The 20,204-nt window shown below is 46.6% G+C and overlaps 2 protein-coding genes across 2 annotated transcripts in view; one reads left to right on the top strand and one right to left on the bottom strand.

Annotated features, from left to right (window-relative positions):
- The window catches only part of LOC128853190 (protein ELYS-like), an 8,060-nt gene extending 7,066 nt beyond the window's left edge, over positions 1 to 994 (top strand). Inside the window, exon 13 of the mRNA XM_054075850.1 lies at positions 795 to 994. Within this exon, the coding sequence (XP_053931825.1) occupies positions 795 to 994 (200 nt within the window). The remainder of the gene's footprint in view (positions 1 to 794) is intronic.
- A 1,011-nt stretch (positions 995 to 2,005) lies between these two features.
- Positions 2,006 to 20,204, bottom strand: part of LOC128853189 (collagen alpha-6(IV) chain-like) — a 58,649-nt gene continuing 40,450 nt past the window's right edge. The window contains exons 3-11 of the mRNA XM_054075849.1: positions 15,734 to 15,859; positions 15,270 to 15,386; positions 14,253 to 14,414; positions 13,202 to 13,300; positions 12,764 to 12,949; positions 11,330 to 11,377; positions 10,388 to 10,579; positions 9,868 to 10,154; positions 2,006 to 2,514 (exon numbers count right to left, since the gene is read on the bottom strand). Coding sequence (XP_053931824.1) covers positions 2,494 to 2,514; positions 9,868 to 10,154; positions 10,388 to 10,579; positions 11,330 to 11,377; positions 12,764 to 12,949; positions 13,202 to 13,300; positions 14,253 to 14,414; positions 15,270 to 15,386; positions 15,734 to 15,737 — 1,116 coding nt within the window. The 5' untranslated portion in view covers positions 15,738 to 15,859 and the 3' untranslated portion in view covers positions 2,006 to 2,493. The remainder of the gene's footprint in view (positions 2,515 to 9,867; positions 10,155 to 10,387; positions 10,580 to 11,329; positions 11,378 to 12,763; positions 12,950 to 13,201; positions 13,301 to 14,252; positions 14,415 to 15,269; positions 15,387 to 15,733; positions 15,860 to 20,204) is intronic.

Raw genomic sequence — 20,204 nt, 5'->3', positions numbered from 1 at the left:
GTCTTCTGAGAAAGCGCGCCTGATGTGCTTAGCCTCAAGTACAGAAGGTCACACCAACATCCCAAAGGAGAGAGTCGAGGAAGATACACACATTTCCTGGTTTCACTGAATACTACCGACAGAACAAAGTGTCTTATAAAAATCGGCTCTATTGCATCCTAACTGCTTGACATAGGGCCCAAGCAGCACACTGTCCACAACTGCTCACTCCAAAGGCACAAGAAGGAAAAGAATCTTAGTGCCCTGCGGAGGAGGTGGTTTGCTTAATCCGTCTCTGACTTCAGAGTTAGTTCAGAAGAGCATTTCTAAACATTCCAGGATTAGACTCAAAACTTCAGTCCCCAAAAGAGTCCTCTTTACATTAACACACTCCCTTTGGCAAAAAAATGGAGAGCCTGCACCTGCCGGCATGGCCAAGCATGAAGACCCACTTACTCCCTTGTCAAAGTTCCCATATTCCACAGTGAGAGGGTGCCATTGCAAAAGCCCACAACGAGCTGATTGGTTCTGCTGATGAAGTACAGCGTTGATACTGCGCTTCTAGAAGAGTTCTGTAATTGGAAACAGAGATGTCTCCCTCCTCCCATCACAGTTTCTCTGATTTGTGGAACTTCAGCAGGAGCAGCAGTGACATATTCGCGATCTATACACACAAAAACACACAAAAAATGAAGATGTTATGTTATTTAGGTGGCGTTTTAAACTCTGACATGAAAACATCTATAATCCAATTCTCCTGTCCCAGCCAAGTACCCATTTATGTAAGGCTTTTTTTGGCTGTTTCCATTTTGTAGGCGTTCAAAGCACCGAGGAACACTCTGATGGGACAGGTATTCTCACTGCTATTTCAACGCCAGGTAGAAGAGTAACCTTCAGAGAGAACTTTTCTTGGACTGTGTACATCAGGAGTGTGGGCCTCAGGATGAAGCCCTTTGAAGTGACATCAACTCCTGAAGCCGCTGTTGGAATAGCCAAAACAGTGTATGCGGTCTGAATAAACACATTAGAGATCTCACTCATCTCAATGCATGAGTTCGGAGAAGTCGGGTTTCTTTTCAGAAATAAGCCTACGCTTTGCTCCAGTCACTTAACAGAAGCAGAAGTACATTCCCAAGAAATAGGGCACCTCTGACTTTAAGCCACTCCCATCTTTAAGCTGTTCAGGACTCCATGATGTCAAATCGCCATCTGGAATCACTAGTCATAAATGCCCGCACACAAGTGTCTTCAAAGGGGGTGCAGGTTGTTTGTTTAAAAGACACACCTTTTGCTACTTTCAAATTCAAGTTTATAAACTGCAAGCTTACCCAATATTTCTATTTCCTTCTGCCCCCAAGAGAAATTATGTAAACAAAGGTCAACCAGAAAAACGCGCCCAACATTTGTAGCCACTGCTGCCACTCCAGAGAAGCACTGCAGACTCTCGTGGAGGTACTGAGTGCTCGCATCTCCTTCTCCGACATTAGTTATAGGTTCAATAGCAATCACCTAATCAAACGAAAAGTACAGGTTAATATTTAGGCTCCTTGACAGCTAAACAGAAACCATTCAAAAGTTACTGCAATACAGAAAAGCCTCTCTTGCATCGAGACCCTCCAGAGCTTTTCCTGAAACTGGCTTATGCACATCTGACAAAATAAAAGCTTTGTTTCTCCCATGAACAAGTACGTACCCTTCCTGGAAGAGCAATGGCTTTAACCACTCGTGATCTTTCAAGGTCAAACAAACAGAGATCATTTCCAACACCAATCAGCAGCGCAGGTCTCTCCCACGAGGAAAACTCCTTGACCACACGGACAGTGGGAAGCCGTCCATGTGGCCCACTGAAACAGTAGGCAGAGAGCCGCTCGCCTGTCATAGAGTTCACCACCTCAAAGTGAGGACCACGTGCCAACCACGCCAGGCCACTGGTCCCTGGAAAAGAGAAGAAAACTGCCTGAAGCAAATTTCCAAAAGAAAAACAAGAAAAAGCAGGGCCTACTGCCTCGGTAACGCTGGACAAGAACTCTTTCTGCATGTGCTCTTAGGATGGTCAGAGAGCTTGAGCTGGTACCAATAAACACAGCCCTAAACAAGACCACTCCTTGCTTGAAAGCTGCCTTTGATTTCATTAAAAAGCGAGGAGGGCTCACTGACACAGGGGGGTTAAGTAGATTCTTTTAATCGCACAGGACTGGTGCAAGTTGTTGTAATTTCAAAGTTTCACTTGACTAACCTTTTCACATGAGCACTTTGAATCGCTAAAACATCCTTTTCCCTCTCTCTCAACCTGAGGCATCTCAGCAGCACCCACCTGACACACCTGAGACTGGGACCTTGTGCTTCAGGAAACCCCCAGGCAAGGATTACTTTGTACCAAGACCAGAGTGAAAGGGAAATGCTCACCTCCAGAAATCTTCCCCCACAGCACAGAACCTCGGGTTGGATCATCTTCCCCGAGCGCCTCAACAGTCCCCTCTGGGAACTTCAGCAGACTGCTCGTCGCCTGCGCCGTTAGGAATTGCATTCTGCACTCTAAAGGAAGAAAAAATGGGAAAAGAGACTCTGTCAGACATAAACGCATCTGAGATTGACACAAGTTTCATCAGTATGCAGAGAAAAATCTCCTCTACGGCACCTGTAGCTCTTTTCCTTACAAAAACAGCTCTTGGGACATTTTGTGATCTCGGAGCAGAGCAAAAGGAGAAGCCTTTGCTTTTGCAGTGCATATGAGAGCATCGAGCAGTGACACAGAGCTATGGACAAGTAAAGGAAGAGGAGGAAAGTGATACGCTGGGTTCAAGTTTACTCACATAGGTTACTAAGACGGGGTCTGAGAAAAGTCATCTCTGAAAAAGCTTTCCAGGAACAGGTACAAGCTTCCACTTGTCCTTCCCCTTGATTTGATACTTTATTATTTATTGTCACTTATCTTCTAGTAGATGATGCCACATATCGTTTATGTCCTGTTCACTTTTGGCATGTTCCTTTTCAACATTAAGCTGCACTAAGTTCTTAACTACCTTCATTCTCCACTGCTTCCAGAAAACGGACTGTGGATATTTCCACGTTGCTGGCAATACAGACTTTCAAAGCTCATATTTAGAAAGGAGTTTTCCATACACTTCTCAAGCAAACGTAGCACAGATTTTAAAACAGTGCGGTTGCTACACTTAAAACCCATCTTCCTTATTCCAGTCCCCTCCTTCCTCCTGCCGGTCCCTATCACATCTCTGCAGGGCTGACAAAACTTCCCAGGCCTTTCAGACAGCTTTGACACTTCAGTAGCTGTTCCATACAGAGTTCACATTGCAGGAGGGCAAGAGAGACGCGTTGCACAAAAACGCAAGAGCTGGGCTGACTGACAAGAATCAATGAGGGACTAAATAAGAGATATTCCAGACACAGGGAAATGCAAACTACTTCAGAGAACTACGATTCGTACGTTCAATGGGTTCTTAAAAAAGCCTCTCGAGAAGCAGACAGGGTTATCAGAGAGGATTTAATAATCTCTTCAGAGACCCAGCAGGGAGTGGAGTGAGCAACGCTGGGTCATTTCTTTCCCACTAGGGAAGATACACCTTGCCCCCAATGTTTCAGCCAGTTACCCAGCCACCAGCGACAGGTATTCTCTCACATCACTATCCTCTGATTCCACAGGGGCTGTCTCTGCCCAGAATGGGTGAACCAGCAACAGTTCCTAAAGTCACTCCGGAATTTATGCTCTCTTTCTCTCCAGGGGCTTTGCAATATCCAGTGCTGAAACATGTTTTAACACACAGAACCTGAACGGCTGAACGGCAAAACCATTGGCACCACACACAACTGGCTCAGGCTTTTGGCCACCCTCTCCTACCAATGTCACACTGCTCTCCACCACACAGGCAGAACAACACTGCACCAGCAAAGGCTTCTCTCCACTGTTGCTCTAACACATTCCGATTCCTCTCTCCTAGTTATCCAATCCGCATCAAACGCCACAAGCTGACCCCGTGGTCAGGACTAAAGCAGAATCCAGCTTCCAGACGAATCTGGTACCAAAGGGTCTGTGTACAAGGGGCCAAAATGACCGTTCCTCTTCACTCTAAGTACTATGGAATTCCAAACACAAGGAACTATGTCCAACAAAAGGAACATGCCACAAGTCTCACACCAATGACAGAGCTTGGGATTAAATAGCTCCAGAAAAACAAACAAACAAACAACTGGTAAATTACACATTCAAGCAGAATCCCATACGTCCGAGTCAATGTGTGATATCAATTTTGATGGACAGTACTACTTGAAAATCACTTTTAAAGGCCAGAAATGTCACAGGCTTCCTGGAAATATTGTGGCTGTGCCCACAACAATTCCTAAAGTCCGTCCTGAATTTATGCTACTTTCACATCACTTGCAGTACCTGGACAACAGACGCAGGTGCTCAGTGTCCCCGTACAGAACAGACACACAGCCTTCCGAAGAGAGCAAGTCAGGAGTGAACCAGCCGCTTCCAGCGTCCACACCGGAATGCCACCGTACCGCTCGCTCCTCCACACACCACCTCGGGTTGCAACGCATCACAATGCAGACCATGGGCCTTCTACAATCATGGGACATCACCTGCTCCAACCCCCTCCTCAACCACCGTCACCTGGAGACGGTTGCCCGGGACCCTCTCCAGGGGCTCTGCAATATCCAGTGCTGAAACACGCTTTAACACACACAACCTGAACGGCTGAATGGCAAAACCATTGGCACCACACACAACTGGCTCAGGCTTTTGGCCACTCTCTCCTACCAATGTCACACTGCTCTCCACCACACAGGCAGAACAACACCGCACCAGCAAAAGCTTCTTTCTCCTAGTTATCCAATCCGCATCAAACGCCACAAGCTGACCCCATTGTCAGGACTAAAGCAGAATCCAGCCTCCCAGACGATTCTGGTACCAAAGGGTCTGTGTACAAGGGGCCAAAATGACCATTCTTCTTCACTCTAAGTACTATGGAATTCCAAACACAAGGAACTATGTCCAACAAAAGGAACATGCCACAAGTCTCATACCAATGACAGAGCTTTGGATTAAATAGCTCCAGAAATACAAACAAAGAAATAAACAACTGGTAAATTACACATTCAAGCAGAATCCCATACGTCCGAGTCAGTGTGCGATGTCAATTTTGATGGACAGTACTACTTGAAAATCACTTTTAAAGGCCAGAAATGTCACAGGCTTCCTGGAAATATTATGGCTGTGCCCGCAACAGTTCCTGAAGTCCGTCCTGAATTTATGCTACTTTCACATCACTTGCAGTACCTGGACAACAGACGCAGGTGCTCAGTGTCCCCGTACAGAACAGACACACAGCCTTCCGAAGAGAGCAAGTCAGGAGTGAACCAGCCGCTTCCAGCGTCCACACCGGAATGCCACGGCACCGCTCGCTCCTCCACACACCACCTCGGGTTGCAACGCATCACAATGCAGACCATGGGCCTTCTACAATCATGGGACATCACCTGCTCCAACCCCCTCCTCAACCACCGTCACCTGGAGACGGTTGCCCGGGACCCTCTCCAGGCGCTTTGCAATATCCAGTGCTGAAACACGCTTTAACACACACAACCTGAACGGCTGAATGGCAAAACCATTGGCACCACACACAACTGGCTCAGGCTTTTGGCCACTCTCTCCTACCAATGTCACACTGCTCTCCGCCACACAGGCAGAACAACACCGCACCAGCAAAAGCTTCTTTCTCCTAGTTATCCAATCCGCATCAAATGCCACAAGCTGACCCCGTGGTCAGAACTAAAGCAGAATCCAGCCTCCCAGACGATTCTGGTACCAAAGGGTCTGTGTACAAGGGGCCAAAATGACCATTCTTCTTCACTCTAAGTACTATGGAATTCCAAACACAAGGAACTATGTCCAACAAAAGGAACATGCCACAAGTCTCATACCAATGACAGAGCTTTGGATTAAATAGCTCCAGAAATACAAACAAAGAAATAAACAACTGGTAAATTACACATTCAAGCAGAATCCCATACGTCCGAGTCAGTGTGCGATGTCAATTTTGATGGACAGTACTACTTGAAAATCACTTTTAAAGGCCAGAAATGTCACAGGCTTCCTGGAAATATTGTGGCTGTGCCCGCAACAGTTCCTGAAGTCCGTCCTGAATTTATGCTACTTTCACATCACTTGCAGTACCTGGACAACAGACGCAGGTGCTCAGTGTCCCCGTACAGAACAGACACACAGCCTTCCGAAGAGAGCAAGTCAGGAGTGAACCAGCCGCTTCCAGCGTCCACACCGGAATGCAACCGCACCGCTCGCTCCTCCACACACCACCTCGGGTTGCAACGCATCACAATGCAGACCATGGGCCTTCTACAATCATGGGACATCACCTGCTCCAACCCCCTCCTCAACCACCGTCACCTGGAGACGGTTGCCCGGGACCCTCTCCAGGCGCTTTGCAATATCCAGTGCTGAAACACGCTTTAACACACACAACCTGAACGGCTGAATGGCAAAACCATTGGCACCACACGCAACTGGCTCAGGCTTTTGGCCACTCTCTCCTACCAATGTCACACTGCTGTCCACCACACAGGCAGAACAACACTGCACCAGCAAAGGCTTCTCTCCACTGTTGCTCTAAACCCGCAGCCGGCACCTTACTGGGAGAAGACACCAAATTAACAGAAGCCGGATTAATGTGGTTTCAGTGCCTTAACAAAGCAAGTGCCAGGCAAAGCAGTGGGAAGATGGTCAGAGAGACGTCACCTAAATGCACAAAGCCCCTCCTGTAAGAGATCTATCCAAGACTCACTGCATTGCTGCTTGCTGTGAAAGCAATCACTACAGTCACATTCCGATTTCTCTCTCCTGGTTATCCAATCCGCATCAAACGCCACAAGCTGACCCCGTGGTCAGGACTAAAGCAGAATCCAGCCTCCCAGACGAATCTGGTACCAAAGGGACTGTGTACAAGGGGCCAGAATGACCGTTCCTCTTCACTCTAAGTACTATGGAATTCCAAACACAAGGAACTATGTCCAACAAAAGGAACATGCCACAAGTCTCACACCAATGACAGAGCTTGGGATTAAATAGCTCCAGAAAAACAAACAAACAAACAACTGGTAAATTACACATTCAAGCAGAATCCCATACGTCCGAGTCAATGTGTGCGATGTCAATTTTGATGGACAGTACTACTTGAAAGTCACTTTTAAAGGCCAGAAATGTCACAGGCTTCCTGGAAATATTGTGGCTGTGCCCTACAACAGTTCCTGAAGTCCCGTCCTGAATTTATGCTCTCTTTCACATCACTTGCAGTACCTGGACAACAGACGCAGGTGCTCAGTGTCCCCGTACAGAACAGACACACAGCCTTCCGAAGAGAGCAAGTCAGGAGTGAACCAGCCGCTGCCAGCGTCCACACCGGAATGCCACGGCACCGCTCACTCCTCCACACACCACCTCGGGTTGCAACGCATCACAATGCAGACCACGGGCCTTCTACAATCATGGGACATCACCTGCTCCAACCCCCTCCTCAACCACCGTCACCTGGAGACGGTTGCCCGGGACCCTCTCCAGAGGCTTTGCAATATCCAGTGCTGAAACACGCTTTAACACACACAACCTGAACGGCTGAATGGCAAAACCATTGGCACCACACGGCAACTGGCCTCAGGCTCTGTAGCTGCTCTAAGCCTGCAGCTGATAAGTTACTGTGGAGAAGACATCAAATTAACACAGGCTGGATTGACTTGGTTTCACCTCCTTAACAAAGTAAACACCAGGCAAATCATTGCCCTGGCATCTTTTATTTAATTTATTTTATATTATTTATTTGTTTTTTAAACATAAAGGCACACTCTGCCTCTGGATCTGCAATATTAAGATGCATTAATTATTCTGAAGTACGTTAATGTGTATTAGGTGTTGAGTTTTCTTCCTTTTAGGCAAGAGTCTCCCTAGGTCTCTCTGGAAATCCCAGATTTTTGAATTATACTTCAAGTCTCGGTTCCCGTCAGTTGAGAGAAAAAGGGTCAGTGTGCAGAGGAGGAATTGGACACAACCTTGCTCAGTGAGGGACCACAACGTTCAGCTGTCGGCAGCAGGCTGTTCTAGACAAGCCTCAGCACGCTGCCTCTTGTGCAGGGAGACTTCTGCAGGGAAGACAGAGCAGGGACGGGGAGGCTACGGACAAAGGAGCACAAATGAGTGGGTCATCAGGTTTCCTAAGTTCTCTTTTTCTGCCGCAAGCAGTGAGAAGCTGTTCTGCGAGTGCGAGTAGAGACAGTGCCATGTAGCGCCTTTTTCTGTAAAAGTAGTAACGAGAATGGAACGCTATATTTGACAAAACATGTGAGAGGATTTAATTCTGTGCAAATAGTACTTGATCCTAATCTCAAACGGAGGATACTTTGGTCATCAGGGCTGACTTTCAGATGGAAAGGCCAATGCTTGGAGGAAGGGATAACACCAAATAGATTTTTCTTGCTCTCATGTAAAGCAATAGTTTAGTTTTTAAAGCAAAACATTCTTCAGTTAAGGAGGATGCTTACGTCTCTTCCCTCCTGTGGGCTGCATCGTAGGAAAAAAAAACCTGTCTTGTATAAAAGATCAACCGGATCGGAAGAAAACTGTTTCCTTGTTAACTATTTTAACATGTTTTTGAGCAACCAGACTTTATTACAAAAATGATTCTGTCAAAGGAACTGTCTAATGTCTACGGTTGCAATAGCCTTCCTGTTTCTGGGAAACCTCAGAGGAACAGGAGACTCAAATAGTCAGTGCAGATCACGACCACTGTTAAGAGTTATATTCCACCTTGACCCTAAAATTCAGATCACTAAAACTTAGGCTGACTTTTCTTTTGAGAGCTGACATGAACCCAAGGTGGTTTATCTGTACCTTATTTATTTCAAAAAAGATTTCTCTGTTACAGCACTTTATCTGTGCATCTGATACATTTCTTAAGCTTTTCATAGGTTGTACGCTGCTACGTTTTCTTAATTTGTTTGTGTGAACTAAATATAAGCCAGGTTATCTTAAAACTTAATATATAGGTATGTGCAAATGACTTAATTGTTGTTTTTCAGCTTGTTGCCTTCTGAAGCCTGTTTTGGTAAAAGGGCCTTCATTCTACAGGTTTATCAGCACAGCCGGTGTGGTTTTATTTCTTGGGCAGAGAATCTCTCAAGCAGCTATAAGCACAGCTCAGAATGACTAAAGGCAAAGGTCTTTCAATCCATTATAAAGTTTGTTTTTACTCTCCAACAGTTCCCACTGTGGTTGTTTTGTCCCACAGCAGTGTAACGGGCACGAACCGCAGTTTCATCTTCACCAATAAATGCCAACACAGAGACCAAGTGAATGCTGTCTCCTCTCACTCGCAGCTCTTGATCAGGGCCAGCCTGATCTCCAGGAAAACAGTTCACCACGTTCTATTTCATCTTCTTTGCCTCCCATGGTCGTTACCCACAGCCTGGAAACTCTACACTCGGAAGCTCCCCCTGCCAGGGATTCACTGCATGGCTTTTTTAAAACAAAGCACTGCTGCTTAATTCATGACCATCTTGTTCATCTCAGCAATTGGAGCCCACAGACAGAGAAGAAAAGGAAACCCTTGCTCTGAAATGCTCAGCCTCGACAGGTAACTGCTAAAAACAAACTTAAAGGAGGCACCCAAGTTAAGTTAAAAAGCTTCACTGTGTGCACACAGTGTTTAAAGTTACATTTGCATTAGCCAAGAGGTAAATACAATATGATCGGCCCACACTGGGACAGCTAACGACTAGGCTGACTATCCTACATAAAAGGACTGCCGCATTTCCACATGTAAAGGTTTAAGGCTGCCTTTGCATTAGCTGAAGTATCCTTACCATAAGGAAAGAGTATCCTATCCATAGGCTACGCCAGCCAAGGGGACACTGGGGGATGGTGATGTCCTGGCTGTGCACAGCCACAGCCTGGGAAGGTGCTTCACATACTGAGCAACGACTGATGTACTGCGGGATCTGAATGCTGTCCACTGGCATCATGGGGATAGGAGCAGTGGTGAAGAGCCAAGAGGACTTGTCATTTCGGCTGGCGTAGTAGCACACTTCATTGATGCTGCAGTAAATAAAAGGCATGGTGCTGAAGCGAGGCAAACACGAGCCAGCAAAACCTGCAAAAATCGGAGAAGTGGTCGTATCAAGAATCTGCCAAGTGCTCGAGTTCATACATACCAGACGTGAGTGGCGGAGGATGACACAAATGACACTGCTTCCAGTACAGAGTCTGGCCAAGCAGACTTCCACCACCTCAACTACAATCGCCTGCAGTGCCAATGAAGATTGCTCAATTCAAACAGGAGTTTGGCTTACATTCTTTATGCCTGAGAGAATTCCGTCAACTCACCAAGATCCTGGTTGTGTGACTTTTCCTGCCCCTCCACGTACAATAAGCTGTAGCCATCCCAGAGCTTATTCATTCCTATGGGACAGGGCGGGATTTGCTCTGACTGGCTATGCTTCACTGAAGTGTATCCAACGCCCACGCTGCGACCAGGCATTCCTGGCAAACCATGTGAGCCTGGCTTTCCAGCAACACCTAGAAGACAGAAAAGGAGTCGCTATCACTAACGTGCGGTGTGGACATCAGCTGGATGTGTAACTGATTTTGGCGTTGCTGTCATGGTTTTTATGTCAATCTCACATAACGAGAAGTCCAAGTTTGATAGTTGTTACAGGACTAACTAGACTTATCAGTCCCAAAGGCAGTCATTTCACAGTAGCACTCACACATTTCCTACCTCACTTGATTTCCTTTCCTTACCCAACACCTCTGTTGCCAACGTGGTAGCACATATCTCACAGTACAATAACTCTGAGGATCTCAAAGCACCAACCAAAACTTAATCAATTCATTTTTGCTGTTGTGCTCTTCAGGATGATATTCCTTTGACACAGAAAGGCGAAAAGTTGCACAACAAATCTGTGGCAGAATCCAAACCTCCTCTCTCTCACTGTGTTTTCCTCTGCTTCCCAGCCCTCACAGCTGTGTTCACTGTGAACACCACTTCAAGACCAACCCCACATTCACAAAACATTAAAACCAAAAGATGTTCAGACTTGTCCCTAGGGAAACACCATCAGTGACACACAGCAGTGACGTGTAACGTAACACTTCTCACTGAAGATTGAATTTACTTCATTGCGGATACAAGACACAAGATCGTGTACATCCCCTGGTCTTCCTAAGGTAACTGGGTGTTGTGGACGATCTCTGCAGAGCCTATAGGCAAACAGAATTCTACTGCTTGCTTCTTTCCGATCTGTGCTCCCCAAATCATGAAATTACCTTCAAATCCTTGTGGTCCTGGGGCACCTGATGGTCCTGGATCCCCAACTATGCCAGGTGAGATAAGCTACTGCTTTTAGCCTGAAGCCACATCGAAACTGAGTCTCAGGCTTCAATTTGATGGCTGTGGAAGTCTGTAAACTCCTCTGCCTTGCAAGATTTCTGCCACTATGAAGGGTGCTTAGAATACAAAGGCTTAGAATTTAGTGGGATGTAAGAGGAGGTACCTCCCTGTGGTCCTTCAGAATCCGCTCAGGACTGTCCTGACCCCAAACTAGAAAGGTCTGGCATGGATTGGATAAATGAACAATAAAGTAAGTGTTGAAGGTGTTACAAGTCAAACTATAACAAAATAGTAGAAAGAGACAGAAGGTGTCATGCAGTTGCACAGATTGAGATACCTCTCCTGCAATCAGTAACGCAGAAGATTAACATTAGTCTAAAGAAATGGGGGTCTGGGAAACAGATGGGGATCCATCTGCATCACTTTTGTAAATACTATCAAAAATAGTATAAGCAGGGGTAATTTCCCAACAAACTTGTCTCTTGCCACTGCTCTGCAACATCCATTACCTGACTGCCTGATGAGTACTAATCAAGGCTATCTCAGTTTTTACTTCCTGCATGTTTATTCAGTTTAGGAAGTGACAACAGGAAGCCAGGAACTAACACAGCTCTATTCACTGTGACGGGATTCAGGATAGCATCTAGGGACAAGGACTGGTGCTACGTGATGTTCCCACTCTAGGAGTTTCCTTGAGTGAAAGAGAATACTAACATCTACAGATCGCCTGTATGGCAGTGCTAAGAAAGGAATCATGGGGACCTGCTACACCTAGGAGAGCCAGCTGGTACAGGACCCACCAAAGCTGATTTGTCAAACATTATGAACCACCTGTGCTGAAGCTCCCAGCACTCCTTCAGTTACAGTATTTCATTGACAATTCAAAACATTCTCAGTGGTGATTCATTTTCATGACCACTCCACCCGCAACTACCAAAGCTGGTATCAGATCAGCTACGACAGCCTTCTGCACCTAATTCTGGAAACCTAATTAGAAAACGTTATAAACATCATAGATTCATAGAATAGTTTGGGTTAGAAGGGACCTTAAAGATCATGCAGTTCCTCCCCCGCTGCGATGAGCAGGGACACCTCTCACTAGATCAGGCTGCCCAAGGCCATCCAACCTGGCCTTCAACACCTCCAGGGATGGGGCAGCCACAACTTCTCTGGGCACCCTCTGCCAGTGCCTCACCACCATCATGGTGAAGAAATTCCTCCTTATGTCTAAATGCATGAATAGAAATTATCAAGTACACACTAATAATAATAAAGCATGATATTTGCATGCATTTTACTGGAATTACTTCCTTTATTACAAAATCCTATAAACCTTCCTAGTGCATTTGAGAAAATAGTGTTGTTCTTACAGAAAGCCGGCATTTCAGTGATCTGAATGTACTTTTTACCTGGATTTCCAGCTGCACCCTGCAATCCAGGATCTCCATCAAAGCCAGGGACACCATCAACTCCTGGCAGACCTGGTAAGCCTGCAGGGGCTGTGAGTTCTTCTGGCTGTGGGGTTATACCGGGAGCCCCTTGTCGGCCAGGGAGACCTGCACACAGTGCAAATGACAGGGTGAGTACTGACAATGCGGATACAAAGAGCAGTGTGCTAAATTAAAGACTGCCTCAGTACATCAGCACTGGGGATCTTTGTAAAAAGTGGTATGTCAAGCTCTTCCCAGTTTATTCCCATGTCTAAGAAACTGAGTCCCCCACATAAGCCCATTAGGGGATCTCTGAAATTTCTCCCAGCCCAAACCATGCGCAATAAAGTACAGCTTTTCAAACCCTCCAGCACTCACCTCGACGGCCCATTTCACCTTTCAGCCCAGGGTGACCAGGATCTCCCGCAGGCCCATCTTTACCTGGCATCCCCATAAGGCCAGGCTCCCCTCTTACACCTGCAAAGATACAGAGCTAAAGACCTCACGGACTAACCGTAGGGTCCTGATTCTGATCCGCAGCCGGGGCACTGAGAAACACACTGATGGTATCAAAAACAACAGCAGTTCAGCTCCGAGATGGAGGGCATCACAACCCTTAAGGAAGAACTCTGCGCCCATTTTGATGTTCAGAATGGCTGCAGAGCCTCGAGACAAGAATTTCCACAGCTACGTAACTACACTTTACTGAAAAAGTATTCTTCCCCTTCCCTGGGTAACCCAGGCAGCATCTGGGAAATACACATTTTTTCCATTTGGACTCCATCTCTATGCACAGGACAGAGGGATGGGGATCTGACAGCCTACAAAGACAGCATACAGTTCTTCACCTGGCAAGTTCTTCATCCTTTCCTGGCTTTTCAGCCGTGCGGTTTCTTTGAAACCTTGCTACTAGAGTTCTTGTTTGCAGGTGCCCTCTGGTCTCCTTTGGCAGAGACAAAAGCCAGAGCAACCTGCGCCCTGCCCTAACCCAGAACAAGATCTCTTAACTCCCACAATCCTCTTAGCCTCTTGTGGAGACACCTCACTATGCCTCTGAGCACACGATAGGTGGGATGACACAGCATCTCCAGACTTTCCTTAGACAGCATATGCAAGTGGGTACCTGGAGCTGACAAGCACACCACCATCACATGCAGCATTGCATTGCTCTGCTGCATCATCTACTCAGCAAAAAAAAACAAAGAGAAGAGAGAAAAATCATTAGGGACACTCTGAAAAGCACCTGGAGCTGGCATCACTTGCGTGCTTTTAGAGTCAGCAGGCAAAACGTGCATGGGCCAAAAGCAAAGACTTAAACAAACTCGGCTATGTTTACATCTGAGCGAGGATTTGTTTCAAAGCACATGATATCATACTCTCAAGATGACAGCTGCCAAACCACACCCAGGCCCTTTCAAGGTAAGAGTACCTTTGAATCCAGATGCTCCAGGGAGTCCAACTGGACCAGTGCGTCCCACATCACCCTTAATGCCTCGCAAGCCAAGGACGCCTGGCAAACCTGGGTTGCCTGTGTCACCTTGATCAGAAGCTGGGCCAGGAGGCCCTCGTGGTCCTGGAGAACCTGGAAGACCTAGAGCCGACAGGAGGAATTAGCACAATCTGCTCCTGAGGCAAAGCAAATGCTGGTGCTATCTCCAGCACACCTTTCTAGAGGACAGTCACTGTTTGGGTGTCTGTATTCCTAGAGGGGTCTTCCTGCCAGAGGAAAAGAACCACACCCCCACCTGCTTATATCCATATAGATTTCACAAACTTCTACATCCTTTTAACCACAGTCATTTAGCTTCAAATTCTGGGCCCAAGCACAGTCCTTCCCCCACCTGGTAGCTAGCCGGTGACTCAGACATTCCCTAGGAAAATGAGAGCAGTGGTTTCAAATCCTCGGCCAGGGAAAGGCCTACAGTCTCAGCCTCTCCAAGGCTCTGAGGTATCGAATGCCTACCAATGACAATATGACAAATCTTTCAAACCGTACTTGCTGTCAACTCCATGGCAAGTGCTTCATATGTACCTGTCAGTAGCAATGAAGCTTTGCTGCCTCCCAGCTCACATAAGATACTTCCAAACTTTACACAGAGTCCATGATGACAGCTGTGGAAACAACTGTCCAAAATCGAGCTGGTGTCCAAATGTCAACGTACTACGCGGCACTTCAGTACTTCTCAGTGCCCAGGTCTATCTTCAGTATCAGAATAGGGGAAATTAATAAGGACTAGTGAGCTTTAATAACGAGCTAAATCAAATCAGGGTTCAAGAGCAGGAATTGAAAACAGACCTTCTCATTCTCGATTCCTGATCTAAAACAAAGTTATTAAAGTGACAGTACTCATCCAAGTAATTTTACCTCAGAGCTCTCGAAAGGAACCACATAAAGAAAGAGACGTCCCCTTAGCTAGTCCACTCTCCTTAAAAGGCCTCTCCATACCTGAGCTCCCATCCGTTCCTGGATGGCCAGCATCCCCAGGTCTCCCAGGTATATCAGAAGGAAGAGAAGCTCCGGGCGTTCCTGGCAAGCCAGGCAGTCCAATAGGACCAGGGGGACCTAGAATGAGAAATATAAAGTAAGAGAGTGTGCCCAAAGCTCTTCAGGGATCTTCACAGATATGGACAGAAGTAGTGGCTGAGCAACGTTTATACTGAGACACAGCCATCTCGCTACATTAGGTGAAACAGCACTACATTCTGCTGTTCAGCAGAAGCACACTGTGAGAACTACATAACCAAGTGGCTCTCAAATATATAGCCACATCACAGATTTCACCTTTACCTGTCAAACTACAAAACACCTCTGTGGCTTCAGGAGTTCTCTTTGGTAATTCTGTTCACCATGCAAACAATTAACCTGAGCTGCAATGCATCCTGCTGGGCTTCCAGAATGTCAGTAATTACCCATGTCTCCTGATGAGCCTTTTGGTCCAGGGAATCCTAGAGCTCCTCTGCCCAGCCCTGGAGAACCTTCTTCACCCTTTGGACCTGGGGGACCTGCAGGGCCTTTCAGTCCAGCTTCACTCAGGCCTAACTAAACACAGTTAACAAAGATAAGGGAGCATATTCAAACTGCCTAATAGCAGTTAAATTATTACATAAACTGAGTAGTAATACAAACTCAGCCATTTACTACCCTCTCTGCTCTTTTCAGTACAGCAATAGAAAGAGATTTGGTGCCTCACACGCAATTCTGGTTGTGCAAGATGAATTTAAACAATCTGCAAGATGCTGAGAGAGAAGCATATGACTGCTGTGGCCTTTCCACAAGGCTCTTGCACAAGGATGTGAAGATAGCACTCCTGGGACAAGATTTGCCTGCCAACCTCTACGTTACGTCTCGAGAGAGAATGCAACGTAGACTCAAGCTTCCGGTCTTTAATGAAACCAGCGGGCTTCATGCTCCAACATGAAGAGTTCAGTTTCCAGAGACTACTGAAGACGCACTCAGGCACAGCCGGTGCAGGACAGAGGCTCCCAGGAAAAACTGCAGGGAAATGTTCAGCATGTCACTCTGGTAAGAGTAAATACTAAGTGGCTCTCTCAGAGGAGGATCCAAATGCTGTGAATCATTACTTTCCAATAATGACTTATATAAAAAAACCACAGGCATTGAGGCGTCCACATCAAGGCTGTTTGCATGCATTTAATGCATAAAATGTCTGCCACAAAGTTTAAGTGCTGCTTTAGAAGATGACTGAGACTAAACAAATCTTTCCAGAAAGATCTTTCTCCACCACTTTACATTTAGTAAAACACTTTGTAAAACAGAACCAAACGGTATTTTCATATGATTAAAAATACGAAAAAATCCAGCAGAAGCTTCCCAACAGCACAATCTAATCAAAAAAATCTAATCAAAAAAATCTAATCAAAAAAATCGGCTTCTGATTCTACTGACGCCTTTCTTGAGCTCCATATAATGGGAGAGCTACGGAAAGCAGCAAGGAAACATGCCATCGTTAAGCGCAACTCAAAGCAAGCATTTAAACATGCCTGCTAAAATCAAACATCCATTAGAAACAAAAGAGTTTTATGATTTTATTCCATAGACTTTCCAGCAGTGACATAGTCCTTCAGGAATTCAAGGACAACCGTCACCAGAAAAGCCTCTTCACAGACACAAGATCTCCTGGGCTGCCTTTGAGTCCATTCACCCCAGTGTTCCCTGGGTAGCCTGGTTCACCTTTGGGTCCTTCTCTCCCTCTCTCTCCTGACAGGATAAAAACAGACAGCGTGATATAGTACAAGTCAAACTGGAGGAAGGCGTGAAGAGAATGAGAAACATTTTACGTTGAGAGTGCAGCACTTGTGTCTGCTTAGCCATGGTCTGGGCCCAGGACTGGACTCCCTGGATGCCAAATACCAGCGCAAGATCACAGCTTCCTCCTCAAGAAGTGAAGTGGGACTTAGCATTACAATTGGGCTTGGACACGTTTGTTATCATCTGGTCTTCCCCGTCTGTGCCTCACCCAGATCCCAGACTCCTAAATCTCACTTCCGGGAGAGGACTGAAGTATTTGAATTTATTGAGTACAAAAATACCCACGTTGGGCAATGCTCGCCTGTTCGACCTCTAGAATTTTGCATTCTCAAAGAGAGCAACCAAGAGCTACTTTACCTGGGAATCCTGGGTTGCCTCGCTCTCCTTTTGCTCCAGCAATGCCAGGAACGCCAACAGACTCTCCCTGGTCACCTGCAAAAGACAAAGCGAAGAGGCCATTCCCTAACTGACTGCAGGGAGCAGTTTTCAGAGCTGTTCCATAGCCTTCCTGATGGAAATAAACCTTGCCTATACTTCAAATCCATGGAACAAAGAAAGAGAGTAGCAGGTGATGTACCCTGGTTTGAAAAGCTCGTTAACAGCAGTGGATGGAAATTCACTCGTGCAAATGCCTGATAAGACAGACATCTATGGATAGTTCCACACCATCCTGCCCTTTGCACTTTTGACATAAGGAGATGAGAGAGAAGGGCGCCGCGGCCAAACTTCCAAAGGCATTTGGCATTTGGCTCGGGATCGGTGCGGGAGGACGGGGTCGGCTGAGGGGCTGCGGCGGGGCCGCGCCTCCCCGGGGCAGCGGCGGCAGCGGCGGGGAGAGGCCCGGCCCCCTCCCTGCGGGGTGAGGGGAGCGACCGCGGGGCCGGGGCTCGCCGGGCGGGTCCCCGTGCTCCGGGGCCGGGGCTGCCCTCCCTCCAGCCTGTCCGCCTTGGCAGGCTGAGAGAGTCGGGGTTGTTCAGCCTGAGAAGAGAAGGCTCCGAGGAGACCTTCCAGGACCTGACGGGGCTACAAGAGAGCTGGGGAGGGGCTGCTTACAAAGGCTCGTGGTGGTAGGACAAAGGGCAGTGGGTGTAAACTGGAGAGGGGCGGATTTACACTGGGCATAAGGAGGAATTTCTTCGCTACGAGGGTGGGGAGGCCCTGGCCCAGGTTGCCCAGGGAAGCTGTGGCTGCCCCATCCCTGGAGGTGTTCAAGGCCAGCTTGGATGGGCTTTGATCCCTCTGATCCAGTGGGAGGTGTCCCTGCCTACGGCAGGGGGTGGAACTGGATGATCTTTAAGGTCTCTTCCAACCCAAACCGTGCTCTAGGATTCCAGGATTATTTGTGCTGCATAGTTGTGCACTTGCTTTAAGAGTGACACGCAGTTGTGTTTGATTGAACTTTCCATTTCTGATCTTTTAGCCGTGTATTGCTTAAGACTGGCATCTAAAAGAAATGATTTGACCTTCATTGCCCATTTCTGTACTCTTATTTCTTCTTTAAAAAGCACTACTGTTAGTCCTGCAGGGGCAAAGTGCCCTGGAAGATCACGTGCGTGACAGAAGTGATCTCTGTCATTTAGCAGGCAGCCTTTGTCGGGTACCGAATGCCGGCGTGTGAGAGGGCAAGAGACGCGTCTCTCTGGTAGTAACCAATAATGTTTAGCTTTACCGTTTATACGTATGTGGTATAGCTAACGAGCGGTCGAGTCTGTATTGGGGTTATGATTTGTCATGTTCTTTGCCTGAAACTCCCGGTTTGAATAACACGGCTTTTTCCTCGTCTCTGTAGGCTGGTTGGACTCCCCTACATATCGCCTCTTCAGCAGGCCGTGAGGAAATTGTGAAAGCCCTCATAGCCCAGGGTGCTCCTGTAAATGCTGTCAATCAGAACGGCTGTACGCCCCTGCATTATGCAGCCTCCAAAAATAAACAGGAGGTATGTTTGCCTGTGCTGCTGGAGATGGAGTTGCTTTGCGAAGAACTGTTTAGTTATATTAACTTTTTCTCCTTCTCCCCCTTCCTTCCTTTTCTACATAATCAGAGTGCAGTTATGCTTTTGGAGAACGGAGCTGATCCAGATGCAAGAGATCATTTTGAATCCACCCCGCTACACAGAGCAGCAGCCAAAGGAAACCTAAAAATGGTTGGCAGATCCTTCTCCAGCACAACGCATCTGTTGATATATCCGGGACTCTGAGGGAATACTCCTCTGTAAGTAATTTTTCTTTTCATTTTGCTTTAATATGGCATAATCTCTATGAAGTGAAACGCCATTACTTCAATTTCTTTTTTTATTTTTCGTTGCCTATCAAAAGACTCCCTCGATTCACAGTCCTATGTAATTAAATAGGATTTGAGAGAGTTGTACTCAGTTTTTTACCTGAGTGTGTTGTACATAACATACTTCAATTTGTGTTCCTACAAACTACTTGGAAAGTGTGGAATAGCTTTTGAAATAATCTGGAATACGCTTGGTTGCCACTAGAGGGCAGAAAGCGAGCTTGTAACATGAGAGGAGGAGGAAACTGGTCTTGCAGGCCGTCTGCTCTGTCCTGCCAAGCAAGAACCAATTTTTGGAAGCTTCTCTTCACCTCTCCTCAGGAAAATAATTGTAACTTAAATAGGTTCAGTCCAGTGTTTGATGTTACCTTAGAGATCAATTTGAATCTGTAAGGGTAAAACCTTCCTCTGTGTTTGAAGTTGTGGCAAAACTCTGCCTGTCAACAGTGGAATCAAATTTGCATTGAGTAAGGTCAAGCAGTATGTTGTAGCTATATTGTCCCATATCCCATATTGTTTCTGGAATGTGCACGTTTATTCTTGAGATACTGTGGGAAAGAAAAAGTTTACTGCCTTTGCAGCAAACTCTGTACTTCAGATTATTTTTAAAGCATTGTATGATTTAGTTTTATCTCTTTCGATGCAAATAGAGATTATCTTTTGCAGTTTCAGCGTGGATTACGTGCTTCTCAGCTTTTGCTGACTGCAGAGCTAATCCTAATCCACAAGTGTCTTAATGTTGTGAGGACATAGCAGGAGGAATGTTCTTGAGTTCTTTAATGGCAGCAAGTGAGTGGACAGCAGGCTTTGGCATCCTGCAGGTAGTTGGTT

This window comes from Cuculus canorus, chromosome 10, assembly GCF_017976375.1.
Source record: "Cuculus canorus isolate bCucCan1 chromosome 10, bCucCan1.pri, whole genome shotgun sequence".
NCBI lineage: Eukaryota > Metazoa > Chordata > Aves > Cuculiformes > Cuculidae > Cuculus > Cuculus canorus.
The sequence above is the reverse complement of the archived record's forward strand: the minus strand, read 5'-3'. Positions and strand labels throughout refer to the sequence as shown.